Raw genomic sequence first — 22,889 nt, 5'->3', positions numbered from 1 at the left:
CTGAAAGGTAAAGCCTTATTACTACCTCAAGGGGCAATTAGAGGGTGCTTCTCCAGGTCTACTTGTCCCTAGGCAGAGATGCCACTTTCTTATCCAGTTACTCTTTCGTCAGAGACTAAAGGTTTGTCTCCTATACTAACCTTCTCTTTTGCCCCCTTCTCAGCTATGTCTATGAAAAGGCCTTATTCCTTACTAGAGGTAGGGAACCCCCCAATCCCATCTCCCAAATAAAAAAAATCCCCAAAGAGGGGGGGAATCAATAAAGATACTGAAACATAAGAAAATGTTCTAAGAGACACCAGAGATCTTTCCCTCCTCTCCCGAGCTCTGACTACACCCCACAGAAACAGGGAATTTTCTGAATATGACTATGAAGGGGAAGAACTGGAGAAAATGGATATACTTTTTCAATCAGAGAAAGAGAAGGAACAATCTCAACCCAAAGGAAACTGCTCCTCTCAAACAAAATTATACCTCCTCCATTCTTTCTCTGAAGATGTCTGTCATTAGGGAAGAGGGAAAACTATGGGCAGAAAGACAACAAAGCTAAAAAGATATGAAGAAATTATTTAAAATCCAGGAATCAGATATTCCATATTATCCCTTCCAAAATTTGTCACAATAGGACGAAAGATATGGCAATCCTCTAAGAGGACTTCTTCCAGAAGGACCCCACCAAGAAGAAATTTAAAAAGCACAATTTGGAAGAGTCAAGCATTCTGAGCCTCCTTGGTCAATGCATCATTTTTATTATTATTCATTATTGATAGTTTATTTACTTATTTATCATTATTAATAGTTTATTTGCTTATATTACTTATTTACTTATATTATGGCAGCAGTTAGAGGCCTCAAGGCCCCATTTTGCCAGGTACTTGTACAAATTTACAGTAAAGACTATCCCTACCCCCAAAGAGATAACAATGTAAATAAGTAAGATGGGAAAAGCAATGAAGCATTCAAATACAGAAATAATAACTTGCCAACATCACGTTAGGCCTATTTTTTTCTTTCTTTTGTTTAGTTGACTTTTTTTTAAAATATAATTTTGGGGTTCTATTTTTTAAAATTTGTATTTACACTAAATGTATTATCAGGTAGAGGTGGCAGTATTACAAGGCAGGGAAAGGGAAATATGTGGGATGGAAGGTCACAATGGAGAGAGGAAAGAAGGAGAGTAGCATGGAGGGCAGGTGGAGTGAGACTGGAATGAAGAGACTGTAAGGGAATAGTTGGAAGCAGCCAGAGCTAATCAGTAGAATCAGTGTTCTGTGGTGTCTGCTAGGGCTGCTTCTTGATTTTCTCTGGACCCAGAGCTGACAGTCCTGGAATTGTCATGAGAGTGCTCTTAACAGAGATTCTTTCTTCCCCAAGCCAACATGGCTAGAGAGAGAAGGAAGTTGGGGCGGGGGGGGAGGGTGTTCCTTCATAGTTCAGGGTCTGGACCAAAGAGGGAGGCGTAGTCCTAGCTATTTCTCATCTCTTCCCTTCCAGTGCTGCCATACCTGCTTGATCTATTTTTTGTCTTTGTCCTTAATGGATTGGGTTTCTCTCATGCCCACACTGGGTTTCTTTCTTCCCAAAGCCCATGCAGCAATGGTGAGACACTGCATGAGGCCCAGTGCCCCTGGACACCACAGCCACGTAGAGTCAGATTTTAAAGCCAGAAGAGATCATTGTGATCATCTACTGGCCTCCTCTATAACACAAGCCATAGGACCTCCCTGAATTAATTACTCACAAGAAAATCATCAAGTAACAAATTTTCCATTTATTTTGATCGCATGCCCACCCATCTTTTCCATCATTTTCTCTTTTATTTCATGTTTTACTTTATTTTGATCTCTTCCCTCATCATTAATTCATTATATGTATACTTCTTCCCAAATACATGCTTATTATTATAATTCTCAATTAGTATTATTTATTATTTGCATAGAGGTACCACATGGGGACACCAGACGATATTGGCACCTCACTGTAATAGCAATTATAGAAACACATAATAAAGGACAGATCCTGCTCTAATGAACTTACAATCTAAACTGAAGCAAGAAGTAACAATAGGCTGATCCAAATCCTGTTGAAGTCAATGGGAGTCTTCCCACTTACTACAGTGGGCTTTGAACCAACCCCCAGGTGATTGTGACACACAAGTATAAGGATAACAAAAATCAGATCATATGGTTATATTGGTTAGTTATTGCAGAACTTTAAGGTTCTTGACTGTTACAAGTGATGTTTTTTGCGTAGTTAATTTTAAATAATAAAATCATCCTTACACTAATGATGTATCACCAAGCCATCATTTGTGGGTTGGTTTCTGGTAGGGGTCACAGCAGAGGTGGGGTCTTGAGAACAGATTTGAAGGAGAGAGTATTGGCTTTGATTAATTAAAGGGGCATTCTGTGCACAAAGACAGCTTGAAGATGAGTGTGGGAGAAGCTGACAGGTGTGGGAGATGGTGCTTGTGCCATTGCTGAAGCAGAGAAAGGGGGAGGGAGTGACAAAATAAGTGTTAATAGTGGACAAGTAGGGACAGGCAAAGTTGTGAAATGCCTTAAAAGTGTGGACAAGAAGCTTTAACTTTGATTGACTGAAACAAGGGAAATGAGTGGAGTGATTCAAAGAGGAAACTGATGCAGTCAGAGCAATGAATAAAGATGGCCTTCAGAGCTGCATTTTCATTTGATTAGAAGTGGACAATGTGTCTGTTAGGGATACCAAAAAGGAAGAAATTGCAATAATCAAGCTAGAAGAACTTTTCTCAAGCTTATATTCCTTATAGTACTATATCTCTCTTGTTATCTCTGTTCTGTTATACAGCTTTCTCAATCACAATAAATCTCTCTATGTAAACGTACTGTATGTGCAGAAGAGGAGTTCATAATTATGGCAGAAATCCTGTCAAAGAGGGCATTTTTAAAAATCATAGGCCTGTTTTACAACTGGCACCCTGATTGCATTTTCTGAAATCAATGTTGAATTGAGTGAGAGCTACCAATATAGCATAGAGAGGACTGAATGAAACTAAAAGGCAATTCTAAACTATGGTAGGCCAATAAAGTGACAGAGAAGAACAGATTTGTTAAATATTTTACAGTAAATGTAACTCCATAGGGTACAGTTAATGGGCTACCTAATTATAATTACATTGAGACTTTCACTGGTAGCATTCTAGTTCACAAAGATCTTTCCTGTTCAATTGAAACTAAACTACTTTCATATGAACACTTTCAATTTGGAGGAGATCAATAAAATGTAATTGTATATTCTATGAGATTTTTTTTTCAAACTGTATCCCAAACCAAAATGCCTTAGAGACTTAAATAATTCAGTTGGTGATGCATAAAGTAATAGTGCAAGGGAGAGATGAAGAGATATTGACAAAGGAGAAAATATATGTTGTTCTTTGAACATTTTCTGCATGGCTTCCAGGCTTGGTGATGCAGGCACCCTCAGCACATGAGTTTGAAACTTTCTGGATTGCAGGATACATTGGGGTGCTTCCATGCTCTGCCACTTATTGCATTTACCACTGTAAGCAGCAGACAGGCACTTACCAATGTCCATGCATGCCCTGTCCCAATGTAGAGAATTCTGATTCTTTTGTTGTATTAGCTAATTAGGGTAGATTCAGCAGTGTTGTTAGATATCAATGCACATTTTGCCAATTTTTGGTACCATTGAACAGCTTCTTACCTGAAGGTTTCTTGACCCTCACCAATATTGGTGTGTTTTGCCCTCTGTTTTCTTGCTTCAGATGAAAGAGATCAAGTCCTGCCTCAAGCTTTATCTATCTTGCAATGAATGCTGTGCAATAACCATACAATTATGATTCATGCATATTGGTGTTCAGAGTCAGAGATTAGGTTCAAGGTTTTTAAAGACATAGTAGATTTTTTTTTTTTAATTTTTCCCCAGGGTGTCACTACAGGGTAGAGTTAAATGTGTTTGGCTGCCTCAAATTTGCATTTCCATGACTTAACATGTTTGGATTTCTTCTATCTTTAAGTCAGTTGTTCCTGGATTTGTAATGCTTCTTCTTTTTTTTTTAATCATTACAACATCTCTGTGATATTTTTACCCTTAAGTTATGGATATATACTCAACATTTACTTCATTGTAAAGTAGATTTTATCTGGAAATTTCCTCTGTTTTTTAAAGTCACACTCAAAAACCCCATGAAGGGAATAGTACCATATGATATTTCTAATAGTTAGAAAACATAGAGTATCTACCTTAAATCTAAGGGCCAGACTCACCAATACACTGTGACTGCTCAAAGTAGCCAGATTGTACTCACCAGTTCCCTCAGCTCCTGAAATCCACATTCCCCTGCACATACACATTCCAGTTTTCCCCTCTCTCTGCCCAGCAGAGGTGCCCACCATCTTCCTAAAAGGCTTGATTCCCATTTGTCCCAATAATGAGAGGCAGTAACATTCTTAAATGTAGCTAATGCACCAGATTTCAGAGAGTTGTAGCTATATGAGAAGTTTGCAGAGTCTGTGTTATTCATTATAAAGATCATTCAGGACCAAAAATTGGTCTGACACAGGGTGTGAAACTTCTTTAAAGGAGCATTTTTTTTACTTTTACATTTTGAGAAAATTCTATCTGTGCCTAGAGTAAGAGCTTTCATTTTGTGGTGGATACACTCTATTCCTTATGTGTAACTAAGTGGGTGAATCCCTAGTTTAAGTACAAAACTCAACTTAAACTTAACTATGGATCCATGAAGAGAGCTTCCATTTCTTTATCTCTGAAGGTGCCATTTTTGGTGGTTTGCAAACTTCAGGCAGAATCCATGTAAAGAACCCTATACTTAGTTTTTTCTCAGATAATGTGGTCCTTCATATAGGGCTGGAAGTCCTTTCTAAAGTAGCATTAGAATTTCATGTTAAGTAGCACAAATCTCACTTCCATCATTTAATCCTATATCCTCACATTCTAAAGATGTCAAACTCTCCTCATTAGATATGAGAAGAGCAATGAAATATTACTGAGCCTGGACTGGAATAATTCGAATATTAAATGCAATACTTATCCTATATAATGTCAAAAAAAAGGCAAAAAATATCCAAAGTTAAAATATTCTAGTAGGTGAGAGCAGCTATCACTCAAACATATACAAGGGCAGATAAAACACCTCCAAACCACCCCTCAATCCACTCTTTCACTAAATGCTACAAGGTGGATATAGAATGTGGCCTTTAAATGTATAGTCCTGCAGTCAGCTATGATCCCTTAATATCTATGCATGATATTTTTATATATTTAATTCCTATCTAATTTTCTGCTTGCTACTCACCAGCATTTTCAAATGTCCTTCAGACAGAGTATTCCCTTGCTTCATATAAAAGATTTGCCAGTTGGCATACATAGTGTTTGTTATCTAATACTTCTAATTGTTAGAAAGTTATGTTGCATCTTTGGAAGCTTATCTGTGAGTAAATATAGCTGCCTCAATCTATCTAAGGAGAGCCTTGTTCCAGGAGTTTCAGCTGCCTCTGTGACCATCACCAAACACGCAGACTGACTACGGTTGATGGTATTGCACCAGACATTGTGTAGTGAAGTTCCCAGATCTGGCTCAATCCTGAGAATCCATGAGTTTCAGGTGGCCCACAAGCAGTGTCAAGTAGGATCAAGGTATGCACGCCTTCACGCGTTGATGGAGAGTTGGAGAACAAGGTTAGGTGTTTTTGTCCATCCTGGTGACGTGGCCAAAGAGCATGCAATGCCATTTTTTAATATAATGAGTGACTGAAGGAAGGCAACATCTCTGAGAGATTGTGACATTTTTTCACACTATCAAACCGTTTCATGCTCAGAATTTGGTGCAGACCACACATATTTTGTGCTGACACCATGCAAAAGATGGCAAGACCCATTTATCAAAGAACGTCCACTTTGCTGCATCCATTTGAACTCTGCTTGCCAGATGCCCATGCTTTTAAGAACAGTTGATGTATGCCGATGCTCACTGGTTCAATTCACTTTTGAGCAGTTCAGGTGGAATACCATCAGGTCCATCAGCATGTCCATTCCATAACTTTTGGATGGCTTTTTGTACTTCCTCAGGTGATGGAGAATTAGTGTTCACCCCAGGATCTACTGCTGTATGGTTTTCTAAGTCACATAGCTGTAGACAGGCTTCAGCAGGTCCACAGTTCAACACATTTTCATAATGTGTTTTCCATTTGTCCAGGACCTCATCCATAAGTTAGCAGGGAGAGCCATCTGGTTTTATGACAAGTATGTTAGAAGGCTGTTTATGGCTACCATCCATGCTTGTGATGGTTTTGTAGGCAGGATGCAGTTTGATGTTCTTTGGGCCGTCATCTGCTTTGTCGGCCAGAGAACCAACATATGTTGGACATAAACCTCGTGATTATATTTTTCCATTGCCAGGAAAATGTCTTTTAGCCCTTTACGTTCTTGGATATTTCCCTACTTGGATGCTTCTGCCTTTTTCACTAATATATCAAAAGCCTTTTTGGAAAGCCAAGGTTTCTTGTGTGACCACCCGATTATTCCAGCAGCAATATGTGATATAGCATTACATTTATCACTGAGGACATCTCCACATTGTCTGAGAGGGTACCAAGGTTACATATGCGATTCACAATGAACGGTCTGTATTTCACGGCTTCAACAGAATATTCTTAAAGATGCTGGATATTGTGTGCTGCTGAGGGCTTGTTTGTTATGGGGTCCTTGTTTAGGCATCTTAACAACCATTGCTGGACCTGGATTTTAAAAAGTGGATGTGCCATGAAATAAATAGACTCCATTCTTGTCAGTAATTTCTCTATAGTGAAGCACCAGCAAATTCAGACCATACATTAATTGTTGGTCAGCTTTCACTGCATCTTCCAACTCCTTGTAAGCTAGATGTTCACCAACAATGCAGTATCTGTGAGCATTAGCATTGCCAGTTCAAGCATATCAAGTATGGATTCTGTATATTAGAAGACAAATTTTTGATAAATGGTGCAGGAACCATGTTATCATATGTGTTGGTACAGTATCTATCACAATGGGGTACTCAACTTGACTTGGGCTTCTGGAAGCTATCACAATACAAATAACAAATAATAAAAGTAAACCAGGGACTTCTCTCCCAGCCTGTAAGTAGTTTTAATTTTAGTGGTATGAAATTTGCAGCAGGGATGTTAACAAGAGTTTTGACAATAATTGGACTGGGGTCCCAAAATTCAACTTTTCAATTGTTTGATAATGCTTATCCATGTGTGACTCAAAGCAAAAAAATGCATGCACTCTCAGCACATCGGCTGGAACCCTGTGAGAAGTAGTAGCTGTTGGGGCTGTGTGTATACTCTGTCATGGAACTGAACATTTGGACTTGCAAAGAGGTTTGCAAAGAGCAGCACACACAGCCCTAATCCCACTCTAGAGCCTTTAACTCTCAGGCTCGTCATGACTTTCAAGCTGTATTTGTTTGTGGGTCTAGTTAGGTACTGTCACTATCTGTCTTGATAATTCTTGCTCATTCAAAATATTAACGTTAGGCCCTATGGCATTATGTGGTCTGGTGGGTCCCACTTCTTTTCGTGCCCCCTTATTTGTCCAGTCAGAAACTCTGGAGAATTGCTCCAAATAAACCCAATACCCATGTTAGATACCAAGCAATCTGGGTATAAGCATTATGTCTTTCGTAGTACCAAAATGTCTGTTACTGATCAACACATTTGCTATCATCTGTACCTCAAGGAGAATTATGAATCCAATGATTGTTCCTACTGTGCAGCATTTTCCTTAAGAGTACCTTACATCCAAGAAAGCTAGTTAAAAGCTTTCTTAATCTGTCTTGATAAACCAGTGCCATTTTCCTCAACATTGAAAAGTCAACACAGATCAGCAATTATCACACTGATCTGAGATACAGCAGTATATCCCTATATTTAGTACAGACAATAACTGCGATGTCTCAGTGATTAGTGACTCTTTGGGAGATTTTCTGAGGCCCATACATTCTTGCAAAAGTTTCCTGTAATATTTCACTTTCATGTCTTGATAGTGAATCTTCACTAATTCTACTTCCTTTTCCAGCTTGTCACATCCCTTAAGGCCACATTTTCAGGGTTAATTTTCAAATGGTCCCATTTCCAAAACAGAGACATTTGAGATTCCCATTCTAAGGAGCTGGGCACCAATTTGAGTCTCTGTCCAACTATTAAAGAAATCTTTTCCCTTCAAATATTGTAGTCAGAGCCAGCTGTAGCCTTTCAAAAATTGCATCTCAGCAAGTTTAAACCACATGCCGTAGTATTCCTCAACAGAAATGCAGAAATGTTGCAAAACCATTGGTAAGAAGTACAAAGACTTTCATTCTAAGATTGTCTGAAGATAACAGTTCTGATTGTTGCACCATAAATAAACTATGAAGATTTATGTTTCTGTAAAGAGACTAGAAATACTTAATTTGTAATCATGCATTGAAAGGTGATCCTGTGAAGTGGCAAACACATAAGCACTAATTTTGTAAGTTAGGCTAGAAGAAGAATAATTTCCATTTGATATAATGGCTCAAAAGGGGATTTATAAAGAATGACACAAATGCAAAGAAAAAGGAGTGTACATCTCTTTTATGATAGAATCATAAAGTATTGTGTGCTTTTAGAATATGCTAAGATGATGGCAAACAATAATGAAAATACTAGTTAATTTGAGTTTTAAAATTAATTGCATACATTACTGTGCAGCCTATTTTCTGATGTTAATTCAACTGACCCTTTCCCTGAAGGCAAGAACTTTAAATATGTTATGACCATTTTTAACTGTGAGGTCAAACCAGAGCCATAACTATCAGCATGTTACACCTTTTCCATTGTGCGAAAGGTTTTTGAAGCATTAATTAACAAATTAATGAACGTGTTAATAAATACCATCTGTGCAACCAGTCTAGAGGCTGCATCTGTAGAACATGTTGTAGTGGAGTAAAAATCATGATCAGCTTAATTTTTTATCTTAGTGTGTGAAACACTTTAAAACGATAGCCCTAAATTTTGAATTGCACTATGGAGGTGCCCTATGTTCTGGGGTGGGGAAAAGGAACAGGAGGATATCCCCAGTGAACGCACAAAGACAAAATGCTGCTAATTCCCTCAGTGCTAAAGAGGCAAGTTAGCACACCCAATTGTGCTCCTGGGCTTCTGCACAATTTGACCCATTGTATTTTGTACTTTTCCAAAGTATTTTAGTATCATGGGCCAATATCACTGGGCAAGTTGGTTAAATTAGTCTTCAACACACTGGTAACTGAGAAATTTATCTTTATATTTAATTCTCAGTAAGTAGCATATAGCAATGGTTGGTGAAGGGAAAACAGTTCTTAAAGTAGTACTCAAGTTAATGGTTATAAGCCAAATTCCTCATTATATTTTAATGCATTTAATTTATGCTTATATTTATAAACAGTTCAAAAATATTTTTAAAATATTACAGTATTAATCTGTAATGAATATTTTATAATATTAATGTTAAAATTTATGAATGATTTTATAAGGCTATAAAAATCAATTGTTTTACTGAATCACCTTTTAAAGGATATTTGCAAGGCTGTTCACTGAAAACACAAATCTCAGAGGCAAATTGGGACACCTTTTTTGGGTTAACACCAAAGATTAGTGGATTTTTATTTCCATCTATACATAGTGAGTAATCTTGTATCTACCATTATTTAGATTGCATTAAGTAATTTTGTATTAAAAATTACCATGGGTTCAGTTCCCGTGGCTACAATTTCAAGCTCAACAGTGTGAAAATCACCTTTGGTGCTTTTCTCAAATTTGGAGACTCCAGGAATACACAAAGTCCAAGGATAATGCTGGAGTTTCTTATGGTGCTGTCCCATGGGGTCTTCCCACTTTTACCCAACCAAGGAACCTCTTTTATATTGTGGTTCTGACCACACCTACACCTTATGCATATGCATGAGAATTTCAATCTTCTTTTCCTTATCTATACTTCCACACCCTGTGAATTTTGGGGTGCCTAATTTTTCATAGGTTGTTTAGTTCCTCTTATTCTCATTAGCATCTATGCACAACATGTATCCTGCATCAGGACAGGACATTCCATGCTATTACAACCAGGTGTCTCATGATCTTGGACAATACCTTGTTGTTTAGTGCAATGTAGTTTTTCGTAGCATTACCTATTGGCACATTTTTTACAGTAATCTTGTGACCTTACTGGCATAGGGTTATTTCTAGGTCACCTACTCATGTCAAGCGTTCTTAAGCCTATGGCCTAGTATGGCTAAACTAAAATCTTACAGGCCTCAGCCAGTAGGTCTTACATTCCAGCAATGCTTTACTTATATACCTAATATATACTCATCACTCTTAAATACTTGTCAATCTTATACTTCTATAATCCTACAATTTAAATCTATTTAGCATATCTTGATTATATATGAAATAGCATATGAATTGACCATAGCACCACATAGCACAATGATAAATGGATGATAATGAGCTAATGAACTACAATATTTTATTTTATTAGCCTCAGAACAATTAAGTAGAAATATGTCAAACTACTTGCCAAATATAACCAGATTTTACAATATCAGAACACCCATGTTCCAGAAGGGTACACATATTTTCTTGTCTGCCCTAGTAAATGCCTGTAAACTGAATTGCGTAGAAAAGTTAACCTCTTTAAATCAAAATCCCTTTAAAAATATTAGAACAATGAATTTAAAGTCATCTTTTCATTTTGCATAAACTCTGTGTTATTAATGTGATGTGTAAAATGTAGTTACTTCTAACTTGTTATACATCCAAGCTGATGGGAGATATTTGAGAGCCCATTACACAGCATGCACTTGAGACAGCTAAAAAGTTTATTTTTCCTGCAGTATCCAGTATGGAGAGTTTTCCGATTCTGCCATAAACTTCATTATAAGGAGAGCAGGGAAAATAGTGCAAACAGATTTCATGAATATATTTGTTTCAATATTAAATGGATTTCCTGAAGCCATATTTGTGGCAGTTTCGTCTTTGTTTCTCTGATTATTCATGGAGAGCAAATGTCAAAACTCGAACAAATATTTGAAGAAACAATATTTTATATTTGCACAAATTGCAGCAGAAGACCTACATGTGCATCCAGGCCCCTATCCAGCAAAGCACTTAAACACATGTTTAACTTAAAGAACATAGGTAGTCCCATTGAAGTCAGTGGAACTACTCGGGTTCTTGAAGCAAAGTGAATGCTTAAGTGGTTTGCTGGATCAGGGACCCAGTCAGGTAACAGATACAACACTAGGTTACTGATCTTACCAAATGCAACTAACCAATTCAGGTTGAAAAGGAAATATGGAAAACTGTCAGAGAATTGCAGTTGAGCATTGTATGAAATCAAATAATGCTTCGTTTTGTAAAGCCACTTATCTGTGTCTCTTGGTGGCTGTGCATCTAGAAATAATATAATTTAACAATTATTAATATTGTTATTTATATCAGTTATTTCAAAAGTTCCAGCATTTGGTGGCATGATACTGAAATGAATAAAACCAAAGTATGGAAGTCCTGCTATAATATACTAAAGATATTACTAAAAATGAAATGAAAATAGTTCCGTATTAGTATGAATGCTAATGTTAATAGTCACTGGTATAATAGATCTTTACATACATTTGTGTTTGGCTTTTATTATAATTGTGTAACATTTACAATTTCATAAAGTGACTGCATGTTTAAAAATTCAATAATAATAATAATAATGTGTTTGCAATTCAAACCTACAGTTTGTAAAATAGTGAAGGAAGAAAACGCGGTAAAAATGCTATGCAGAATGTTCACAATGTCATGCCAGAATACTGAGGACCTCTTTACCTAAAGCTTTTTGTTCATTTTGTAGAATGGCTCTTATTGTTTGTACCTTTTGAGAAGGTTGTCTCTTTAATAGGTTACTGTGTTAACAGCTGTCATCCATTAATTTTACCATCTTAATTGGATCCTTTTAGATGTTCAGCCAACTGGTCAGGCACGCAGTGCGAGAGGCCAGCTCCCAAGAGCAGCAAGTCTGACAATATCAGTACAAGTAAGTGCTTCAGATTAACTACTACAGTTTGTAAAATATTGTTAAATTTAAAAATGATAAACTGGTGATATTTTAGTATGTGAGCGTATGAAGTGATGTGCTGCAGATTACATTTTTTTAATGGCAAGGATTTTGCTCTTATTTCTGATCTTTGATTGACGTACAGTTCTACATAAAACATTTTGGATTACTGTCAAACTATGGCATTCTTTATATACCCACTTCTTGAAACCCAGCATGAATTTTTCTTAGAAAAAGCAGTATCAAGTGACAAATGCTTGGTGAAATTCATTCCTGTGGAGAGACTCAGCACAAGACTTATGACCACTGAAGTCGCACTTAAAGCCACAAAATAAGGGTTTAAGTGGTTCACAGGTTTTGCATTTGTTCTCCCTGCACAATGGTGTAATTTACATACCGTGATAATAATCCTGCAAGTGAGAATTGTTCCTTTAAATAAAATTAATACACATGCAGATTAAGTAGAAGAAAACAGTATTACAATAATATTGGCACTCGAGGGCTTGTCTACATGCACATTTAGATTGCAGCAGGTGTGGAGGGGTGTTAATTTACCCCACACTAGCCTGCCACATGCTAACTGTCTATGTAGACCCTGCTGCTTTGTCCAAAAGTTTGTTAGTGTACTTTAATCTGCTCCCATTTCAAATGGCATAGATCAAAGCACCCTAACAAACTCCTAATGAGCATCAGCCGGGTCCACGTGGAAAGCTAACATGTACTGCAGGGTAGATTCACTCCCCAGCTTCCCACAAACTAAATAGTCACATAGATAAGCCCTTAAATTGAAGAAATGAGCTGCAGTGTTTTCAGTATGCGGGTGACACCCAGTTTTACATCTCTGTTACAACCAATCCAGCTGGAGCAGTAGAACAAATTGTCCACCATTTAAATGAGCAACTAGCTGACTGCAACTCAGTCTAGACAACACAAATAATGCTAATTGGCTGGAGGAAGAAGAATTGGTAGAACTTATATCAGCACCTCTTACTGAGGGAGCGTATATGCCTTTGTAAAACAGTTGCTCAACTCTAGTGTGGTGTTAGATCCTACATTGCTCCTGGAAGCCAAGGTAGTAGCTGCCTGGGAAGATGAGTATGGCCTTTTCTCTCCAATGTGTACCTTGCCACAATTATCCATGCCTTTGTCTCCTCAAGATTAGATTGCTGTAATGCCATACAGAAGCTGAAGCTAGTGCAGAATGGTCCCCAAGAAATACATTGAATCGAAATACATTGAATTAATGCTCTGTGATCTATCCTGGCTTTCAATAATCTTCCAGGTAGAATTCAAGGGTATAATGGGAAGTTCTTTGTTGATATTGTGATTTTTAATATATGGGAGAGCTACTCAGAGCACTAAATGCCTTTAGCATTTTTACAAATATAAACAAAATATATTGCCTGTAATATTTTAATTTTTTACAAGGGATGTGTTGAAATTTTAAAGAAAATGTGTGACCTTCACAATGGGAGTGCATAAAGTATAATAATAGGCTTGAAGGGATACTTTCATTACAACAGTATCTGTAATCCAAAAGTGTTTATAACAATTTTTTCTTTGTTTGCTAAACAGCAAACACAGAGTTTTGAAATGCAGGTATCGTGGATGAAAACATTCAGAATATATGTAACAACACCTATGTTGCCTTTTTCATTGTCAATATTTAACCTTCCAATCACTGTCCTCTTATTAGAAGGGTAAACTAAACTGTACCTTTTAGTTTTGTTTTTAGCAACTTTACCTGGTCTGGAAATTGTTAGACTTAAACTAGTGTATTCAACATTATTTCTTTGCTGCAGGAAGCATTGCAATCATTGTTCCTCTTGTTCTCTTGGTGACTTTGATCACTACTCTGGTAATTGGTCTACTTCTTTGTAAAAGAAAACGAAGGTAAGTAATTTCATATTACTGTGCTTAAATTATGTGTGTCCTAAAAAAGAAAAATTAGAAATGGGGAGAAACACTTACAAATATTTTAATGTCTAGAAGCTGTCTCACAAACATCAGACACTTAAAAATGTGCTAGATGCTGTACAGAAACCTCGGAATATACAATTCCTTCCCCAGAGGCCTTACAGTCTGTGAGCCCAATCCTGCAAGGACTCTACACAAGTGAATAATTGTACTCATGTAATTAGTCTCATTAACTCCTGTTTATTTTGGTCTAATTTCGGTTGTTGGGTTTAGTGTGTGGGTGCTGAGTGGTGCTGGTGGCCTGTGATATACAGGAAGTCAGACCAGGGCCGGCTCCAGGCACCAGGCAACCAAGCACATGCTTGGGGCGGCACCTGGTAAGGGGCGGCCAATCTTGGGGGGGCGGGGGGGCAGCGCGGTGTGGCATTCCGCGGGGGGGGGGCGGGGGCGCTCCGGCAGCGTGGTGCTCGGCGGGGGGGCGGCACGGGGCGCGGTGCTCGGGGGGGGGAGGGGGGCTCGGGGGGTGCCGCTTTTTTTTGCTCCTTGGGGCAGCAAAAAAGTTAGAGCCGGCCCTGAGTCAGACTAGATGATCTGGTAGTCACTTCTGGCCTTAAACTCTCTGAGTGAACAGGGTTACTCATGTGTGTAAATGTTTGCAGGATTGGGCCCTAAAGAACATTCTTCCAAACATAGCTTACTCTAATTCACTTACATTTGATTAATATCATGATTTTACATAATATGTTATAGTGGAAGTGTAATCAACTTAAAAATATAACAAAATGTGTTAACATACTAGAAATTTAAAGATTCACAAACTCATCCTTAGCCCAGGTAACATTAATAGCTATATATTTTTGTCCCAAAACCTAACATAAAATTCTTGTTGAGTGTTTTCAAATGTAAATCCTAGAGACTAGACACATTCCCTATAACAGGAACACATATGTGGATGAAAAGTTAAGAATCAGACTTAAATAAAGTTGCCCTTTCTAATAAACCATGTGTTTTTGCAAAGGTTACGTCTTCATTTTTTACAATGGTTTATATCTGGTTTGCACCTCATGTCAAAAGATTTTCAGATTTAGATGCTTTTGTATATCTGGACAATACCAGGCTTTTTCCTCGTCAACAAAACTTACATAGCAGATAGTCCCGACTGAGAGCTGTAAAGAAATAAGTATTTACATATAGTACCTTCTAAGTTGGATAACATAAATCTCTGTGTGTGAAACAATCAGAATTATCTGCTAGAAACCAATCTACTTCATGTAAAATAATAAAAATCCATATTTTCTTTTTATATCACCTACCTTGTTTCTCTCATATTTTTCTTAATACTTAAAACATGAATGTTATATGAAAGATAAAAATGAAAGTATTGTACACATTAATCAGTGGAGAACAGTAAGCCAGTATATGTTTGTTTACCTAATGCATATGAAGATGTACCTGTTGACCACCTTACAACTTTCTCTTAATAGACTGATTTGAATCCTTTTTCTTTCAATTTTAAGTTTGTGGGTTTAAAATTTCATTAGCACTCACAGGAAAATAATTGAACTCTAAAGCAAATTATTCTTTTTATCATCATATATTACATGCCTGTTTTAAAGGATCCAGTATTTAGTAAGATGGTGCAAATATAGACAGTTAAACTGATAGGCCCACTCTTAAGCCCACACTTTCAAATGTGGCCGTTGATTTTAATTTCTCAGATTGAGACACCTTGGGCCTATTATTCAGAAGTGTTGAGCTGCCATAACTCCACCTGAAAACAGTAAGTGGTTCAAGCGCTCAGCATCTTTCAAAATCAGACCCTAAATGTCTCAAACTGGGCATCCAAAAATTGAAGGGCCCAAAATCAGTGACCACTTTTGAAAATTTGGGCCTCTGCCTGTAACTTCTGTGATCTATCTTATGATGAGCTGAGGTACGAAGAGAAGCATGAAAGCAACAATTCTAAATTATAGGATAGAAATTAATTGAAATGCATAGATATCTAATGATTTGTATGTCATCAATCATGGTAAGTGTTTAGGCTAGACCCCAGAGTTTAAATAGTGATAGAGAAACTGGTTTGGCTAAAATTAATACCTTAAAACCTCTTCTTAATTTAATTTATTTTTATTTGAAAATGTTTGTTTAACTTTTCTTCCCTGTTGAAAGGAGACCTAAAAGTCTTAAGAGACATTATTGTTTAACAGCTAAACAGTACAATAAGATACATGTTTTAAAAATCTTCCTGGAAGTGGATTTTTCTGTTCCACTATGTTTTGGGGAAATAGAATGACACTCTCACATGTCAGCTTGGATTTAAGACAATGAAGTGTTTTCTTAACTTAGAAAAGATAACTCAACCATTACCAGCCCCTAAGTCCCATCCCCATTGTTCTGTCACAATTCAGTAGAGTCTCCTGTCTAAAAATGACATCTCAAAACCAGGGCTTTCAACCCCTGCAGCTAAAAAATCACTCACTTATTTCCTTACCAACGAAAATAATTGGATTCACCCACAGGAGAACCTCAGATCTGTACTCAATTTTAAAGATGTTCCCCCAGATATAAACCAATTTAAAAGTTAAGCCTGCCGTCTCTCACTTTGCACCTATGTTTGGGATACTCGAGCAAAGCTTTTCAATAACTAACAATATGGACTCCAGCCAGTTAAGTTTTGACAGACACATAACTTCCATAATGAAGCCATAGCTTAGTTATTCCCAAGTTAAGTGCACCTGGAGCTGCCCCCAAATATGCAAGCAGATGACCCCACTAACTCTACCAGGAAAGATAGAAACATTATCACTCCTCTTGTGTTCCTCAGAGTCAAAAGCAGAGGAAACTCTGCACTGATGGACTCTGCCGACTTTTAACTGCTGAAAACATCTCGTAATGAATTTATGAAGCTTTCCCTGGGAACTAAGGTGAATTTGGTCATACTGAGGGGGAACGTCAGGGCCACAACCAGTGGGCCAGTGCATTGCATGAGTCCACACTACTACAAACCCACTTAGAAGAGTAGTAACAGGCAACTTCCCCAACGTGTCCCAGCTGCACAGGTGCTCAAAGTGCTACTTTGTTTGGAGCGAAAATTTCACCATCCCCTTGATTTCCTGAGAGACCCTCAGGGCAAGTCTCTTTATTTGGGTTTTCTGAGATACTTAGCTGTTAAATAATATTTGTCGTATGTATCATCCTTGGAGTGACTTGAAAATACTAGCTCCCTTTGTTTATGTATTCTAGGACAAAAACTATCCGAAGACAACCAATGATAAATGGAGGAATCAATGTAGAAATTGGTAATCCATCATACAATATGTATGAGGTGGGCCATGATCACAATGAAGGGGGACTTTTAGATCCAGATTTCACAGTAAATCCAGAAAAGGTAACATTGTTTTTGCAATGGCAAAATAGGGTTTATTTTATGTGATGTAATGAATAGCTTTACATTTAATTAGTGTGATTTTTCTCTCAAATTAAGACTTATTTATAATGGCATCTATTTTGGTTTGTCTATTCATTCTGTGTGGCGAACATGAGTCAAGTAAAGTTTATTTAGTGAAAACATTATAGATATTATGCATTTACTGTTTTGCACGCTAGTATTTGTTGATGGATATTATTTTGCGGTGGTCTGCTTTTTTCTAGATGTTAAACTAAAACTGAACTGTAAATTGAGAGAGGCTATATCATAGACCCTCTTGACAAAACTGAAGTACAAGATCATTATTAAAATCTTCTTTATCTAAATTCCAGATATGTTGTGGACCTACTGAATGGTACACTACGTTATGTATTTATTAGCTCTTATGCTTTGCAAATGTCAAGATGTTGCATTTGTAAATCTGAGCCTAATTTGTTGAAAATTATGGTTACTTCCAAAAACATAAGCCATTCAGAGGCCTGACAGAATAGATGTACTACTTCAGAAAAGGACATTGTCATTTTACTCTCTGTTATGTCATTTCTAGGAGCACTGCTCTTCATTGGTAGAACTTCTGAGTGATGTGACACTGAATGGACAGGGTAATGGTGCAATAACTTTCTTAGAGCTATCAGTAATCAGTTGCATCCTATGGGACAGCTATCATTCTGTGGCATATTTGACAAAGCAATAACTGGCTTACTGTTAGCTCTATGAATGTCACCACATTGTCACCCAGTCAATGTGCAGCATACCACAGGGAAGCTGAATATAAAGAATATCCACTGGCTCTTAGGCAAGTCGAATAACTGTATCATGACTGATTGTTAAGCCTGAATGTAATATTTGACAGAAAATGCTGTGCTGATCTCATGCTGAATAATAAGAATCATCCAAACTAAAGCAAGCTTGTAGTTAAAGTTTTAAAGGCAGTTTTTATTGTAGAAGACCAGTTGTTGTTTTTAATCAGAGCACTGCTTATTAAACAATATGTCAACCTGCAAATGGAAAATTCATTATTATTAGCACAGAAACTAAAATACTCTGTTTATACACAGGCCAGGTATATAGGGGGAGGGTCCACTGCATTCAAGCTTCCCCACACAGCACCGCCAATCTACCTAAACTCTGATTTGAAAGGACCACTAACTGCAGGGGTGAGAAATGATCATTCACTTCCCATGCTCATTCCATCATGTCTCCTCTCTGAGCAGAGTTTGCACGTTATGTTAGAATAGCACCATTTTTGTTCATGTTTTTCATTAGCAAGAAATTATTTACAAGTAGAAATAAAATTTCTATTTGTTATTACAGGTGCCTCTACGTATCTATTTCATCTTTACTTGTCATGGTAACATGATCTAAAATGTAAAATTGAAAATATATTGGTTTATTTTATAAACATAAGTAAGTTATACCTTTTGTAAAGCTATATAAAAATGAAACCAAACACATAAACATACCACATAGTGATAGGCATTTAATGCAACTTATCACAGTGAAATAAGATTCAAAAGTAAATGAAATTCTGTCCTACTATTTTAAGGGGAATTTGATATGCATTAAGTTGAACAATTTCTGTAAATCTTTACAAGTTATTAATGGATTGTTTAAATTTCAATCAATTTTATTGCAAATGACAACTAAGTTAACAAAATATTTAGCTTGGTTTCAATAAACCAGGGTTTGTATATAATATAGCACATATATATAAGATTATTGAAAACTTTAAAACAATTAAAAGAGAGGGACATTCATATGCTTGATTCACCTTCATATCAAAAAATATATGTGTTCATCCTTGTCTCATTTGCATTATTGTATGATTGTAATGTGTTTTTGATGTAACTAAAATTCAATTTATTTGGTCTGCTTTAAAAAACACAATATTGTCCAGAGAAGGCAACATGCCTCGTGGATAGGAGAACTAGAGTATAATTCCAGCCCTGAGATTGACTGAAATTACTTTAGTCAAATCACTCAAACCACTTTACTTTTCTGTACGTCACTTTTCCCCACTGCATAATAATAATATTTACCTCATACAGGTATTAAAGTATTGTTTATAGTGCACTTTGATATTTCCAGAAGAGACAATATAAATGCTAAGTATGATTCTTATTTTATTTGTGGTATTGGCAATCAAATGAAAACTCCTATCAATTTAAACAAAAACTACATTTCTGTGTCATCTGGAACTCCTGTAGTCATTACCGGGGAAGTGAAGATCTCTGGTCACTGGGGTTGCACAGGTATAATTGAAGGTAGAATTTGCCCCTAGAAATTACTACAGCAGCTGGTAATATATTTATGTTCCATTAATATAGAGGTAGGGGTTTTTTTTTGTTTTTTTTTTATTCTTTTCGATGTGACTTACCTCTTTCTGTGTTACAGGGAAGTGTAGAACACTAAACAGTCAGATAATTATTTGTAATAGCAGGATAAGCAGCTCCTGGCTAATCTAAGTTACTATGATTGCTGCAGTGAGCCAGGCCATGGGAAAGTTTCAAATCCTGGCTTCTTATTTGACTAGGGGGAACAGAGAAATGAGGATTCTAAACCTTTGCTCTTTCTTGTTGGGCAAAAGGGCAGTGAAGCAAGCTAAGTAATATGAGTCTAGGTGCTACAGACAACAGGAAGCATTGTGATCTGTGAGGAATTAGGCACCCTTCCCAGTGACTCTATATATAAAGTTGAGAAATCAGATGGGATAGCAAAGGCCTCTGTTGAGATAATTGAGCCGTAATGGGTCATAAAAGAGGAAGTTCACACCCACATCCTACACACTTTCATATTTGTAGTGATAGTTCAGTATTTTTATCGTGTATTCTTTGTATTTCGGTAGCACCTAGAAGCCCTAGTCATGGACCAGGACCTCACTGTGCTAGGTGCTGTACAAACATAGAACAAAAAGCTGGTCCTTGCCTCCAGGAGCCTACCATCTAAGTAAAAGACAAAAGATATTGGATACAGATGGCTGGGGGAGTACAAGAAAAAAATGAGACAATATTGGTGATAGGGAGTGGTCACAGCACACAAGCAGCCTGACCACTGTCAAGTTTTTTATAGGCATCACGGCAAAGGAGGGTTTTGAGGAGAGATTTGTAGCTAGATAATGAGTAGACTTGGCAGAATTAGATTTTGTAAAAAAAAAAAAAAAAAAAAACAATAATTTCAACAGATATCAATTTTTTAAGCTTTTTTAGTTTTATCCATTTAGTTGCCAAAAGTATGGGTTTTAAGCATTTTTCCTATTTTTATCAATTTACATTTTCACAGTTGTGAGAAATTATAAGGGGGCTATTGGACAACTATTATTTAATGACAATAAAATCTGTGATTCAAAAAGTTAAAACTTTATAACCATTACAACATAAATTTTCAACATCACATATCAAAATATTCAAAGTAAATATCTTTAAATCAAACTCCAGTAAGTTTTCAAGCAGCACTTTTCTTAGTTTGCCCGTCTGTAATTTTCAGTGATCTATGGAAATATTTTTTATCTGTTTGTGCATGTAAGGTGACAATGTTTACCAACATTTACCAATAAAAATCTAACCCTTCCAAGCCTAACAACGAGGTAGCTTTGCAGATATTTATAGGCACTGCCTCCCGTGCAGGAGCGATAGCCTGTGAGAAAGCACAAACATAGCGTGTATACTTAAGTGCTTTGCAGAATAGGGATGGACTTAAGCACGTGTTTAAGTCCCATTGACCTGGACTTTGGTTCAATCCATAAACTAGCAAAATTATTGATATTGAGAAAATAGTTTTATATTTACAGATGCTACAATAACAGTTATGATCTCTTATTTAAGTTACGATCTGATTAGCAAATTTGGTCAAATTGTACTGTATATTTGGTTTTCCAAAATGTGGTCAGGCGGTATACGGAATCTGTTGGTTACAGATTGTCTGGCTATACCGAAAGAAGGACAGGAGACATTTGACATGGGTTTAATCAAGCCGCAATTTTATTATAAGGTATCTGGGACTACCCGGCAGATAAAAGTGTACAGTGCAGGTAACCCCATGTTTATTCCGTAATTACCCGTGGGGCTTTCACCAGCCCCCCCTCTTTTCCATTCAGGTCTCTCCAGCAAATCCATTGCTGGGATCTTACCAGCCGCTCCCCTCATAGGAGGGTTAAAGTGGGCTATAAGAATGGGGGGTTGGCTCCCTGCCGTACAATCATAGGAGTCCCCAACCACCTCCCATTCGTTCCTTTAAAGAACACCTCTTTTTAAGTCCTATTCCAAGCCATTTATCCGGTCCCTATATGGAGTACCTGCACTGGACATCCGCCACACGGAGGCACCAGCAAGTAGAGCTGCCTAGCTAGCCATAACCTCCTCCCCTTGTGGAGCTACTCTTTCGTGCCTGCTTTTCCCTACCCGGACCAGAGGAAGGGGGGAATTACTCCCTTTCCCCATTTCTTACTCTTCTGTTTCCACGTGGAGCAATGCTGTGCTGAAGTACTGTGTTCCCTCCTGCTTCATCCTGCGTCACGTAAAAGGCAGGCTTCAGGCACAGAGCTACCCTATTTAAACCCTGCATTCCCAGGGGATGAGTCAGTGACCACACTGACCCTTTTGCAGCAGTTTTCATCTCTCTCCTCTCCCCCCCACCCCGCCATAAAGCACAGTTCCCTTCATTCGGCCTGCCAGCCAAATACTCACCCCCATTTCCCTTACCCCCCTCCCCCCGCTTAAAGGTGCAGTGTGGTCATTCCTACAGATCTTAACTCCCTGGTAAGATTTACAGAAGCCCAGGTAAACATTAAACATGTTCCGTTATGCTTTTATGTATGTGTGTTCTCCCTTTGTTTTAATAATACAATTTTCATTTTCAAAAAATAGTTGTTAATCTAAATCACATATTTATCTTTTTCCACAGCCAACAAATTACTCTAATCCAGTGTACGCAAAGTTATATATGGATGGGCAAAACTGTCGAAACTCATTAGCAAGTGTTGATGAAAGAAAAGAACTCCTTCCAAAGAAAATAGATATTGGGATAAGGGAGACTATGGCATAATCCTCTGTTACCTTTTATACTCTGTATAAATGTATAAAATATAAGGATTACTTTTCTATGTACCCAACAGTATTATAATTGTTTTGGCATCAGCATTACGTCTGTTTTTTTGTTTGGTTGATTGTTTTCTGGGTTTTTCTTTTGCTGATGACTTTTGACTGACCATTTGTAAGGTATTTTTATGAAAAAGAAACTGCACTACAGTACAATTTACAACAATGCTGCTGATACACCTTTGAATTTGTTAAAATTAAAAACAACATTTGTTTGTATTGTGAATATGAGCAATCTATTTTGTATGAACTTTTTTGGTTCTACTTAATCAATGAAGCTGATATCTGCACCTTTTGATTATATGTCTGAAAGCTGTAGTACAGTGTGTAATTTTGTTTTTTTAAATGGT

At 37.2% G+C, this 22,889-nt stretch overlaps 1 protein-coding gene across 1 annotated transcript in view; it reads left to right on the top strand.

Annotated features, from left to right (window-relative positions):
- The window catches only part of LRP1B (LDL receptor related protein 1B), a 1,070,902-nt gene extending 1,048,416 nt beyond the window's left edge, over positions 1–22,486 (top strand). Inside the window, exons 87-91 of the mRNA XM_065413676.1 lie at positions 12,005–12,081; positions 13,905–13,995; positions 17,263–17,407; positions 18,505–18,603; positions 22,346–22,486. Coding sequence (XP_065269748.1) covers positions 12,005–12,081; positions 13,905–13,995; positions 17,263–17,407; positions 18,505–18,603; positions 22,346–22,486 — 553 coding nt within the window. The remainder of the gene's footprint in view (positions 1–12,004; positions 12,082–13,904; positions 13,996–17,262; positions 17,408–18,504; positions 18,604–22,345) is intronic.
- The last annotated feature ends 403 nt before the right edge of the window (positions 22,487–22,889 follow it).

Source organism: Emys orbicularis, chromosome 11 (genome assembly GCF_028017835.1).
Source record: "Emys orbicularis isolate rEmyOrb1 chromosome 11, rEmyOrb1.hap1, whole genome shotgun sequence".
NCBI classification, from domain to species: Eukaryota; Metazoa; Chordata; order Testudines; family Emydidae; genus Emys; species Emys orbicularis.
Note: the sequence above shows the minus strand (reverse complement) of the source record. Positions and strands in the feature narration are given on the sequence as shown.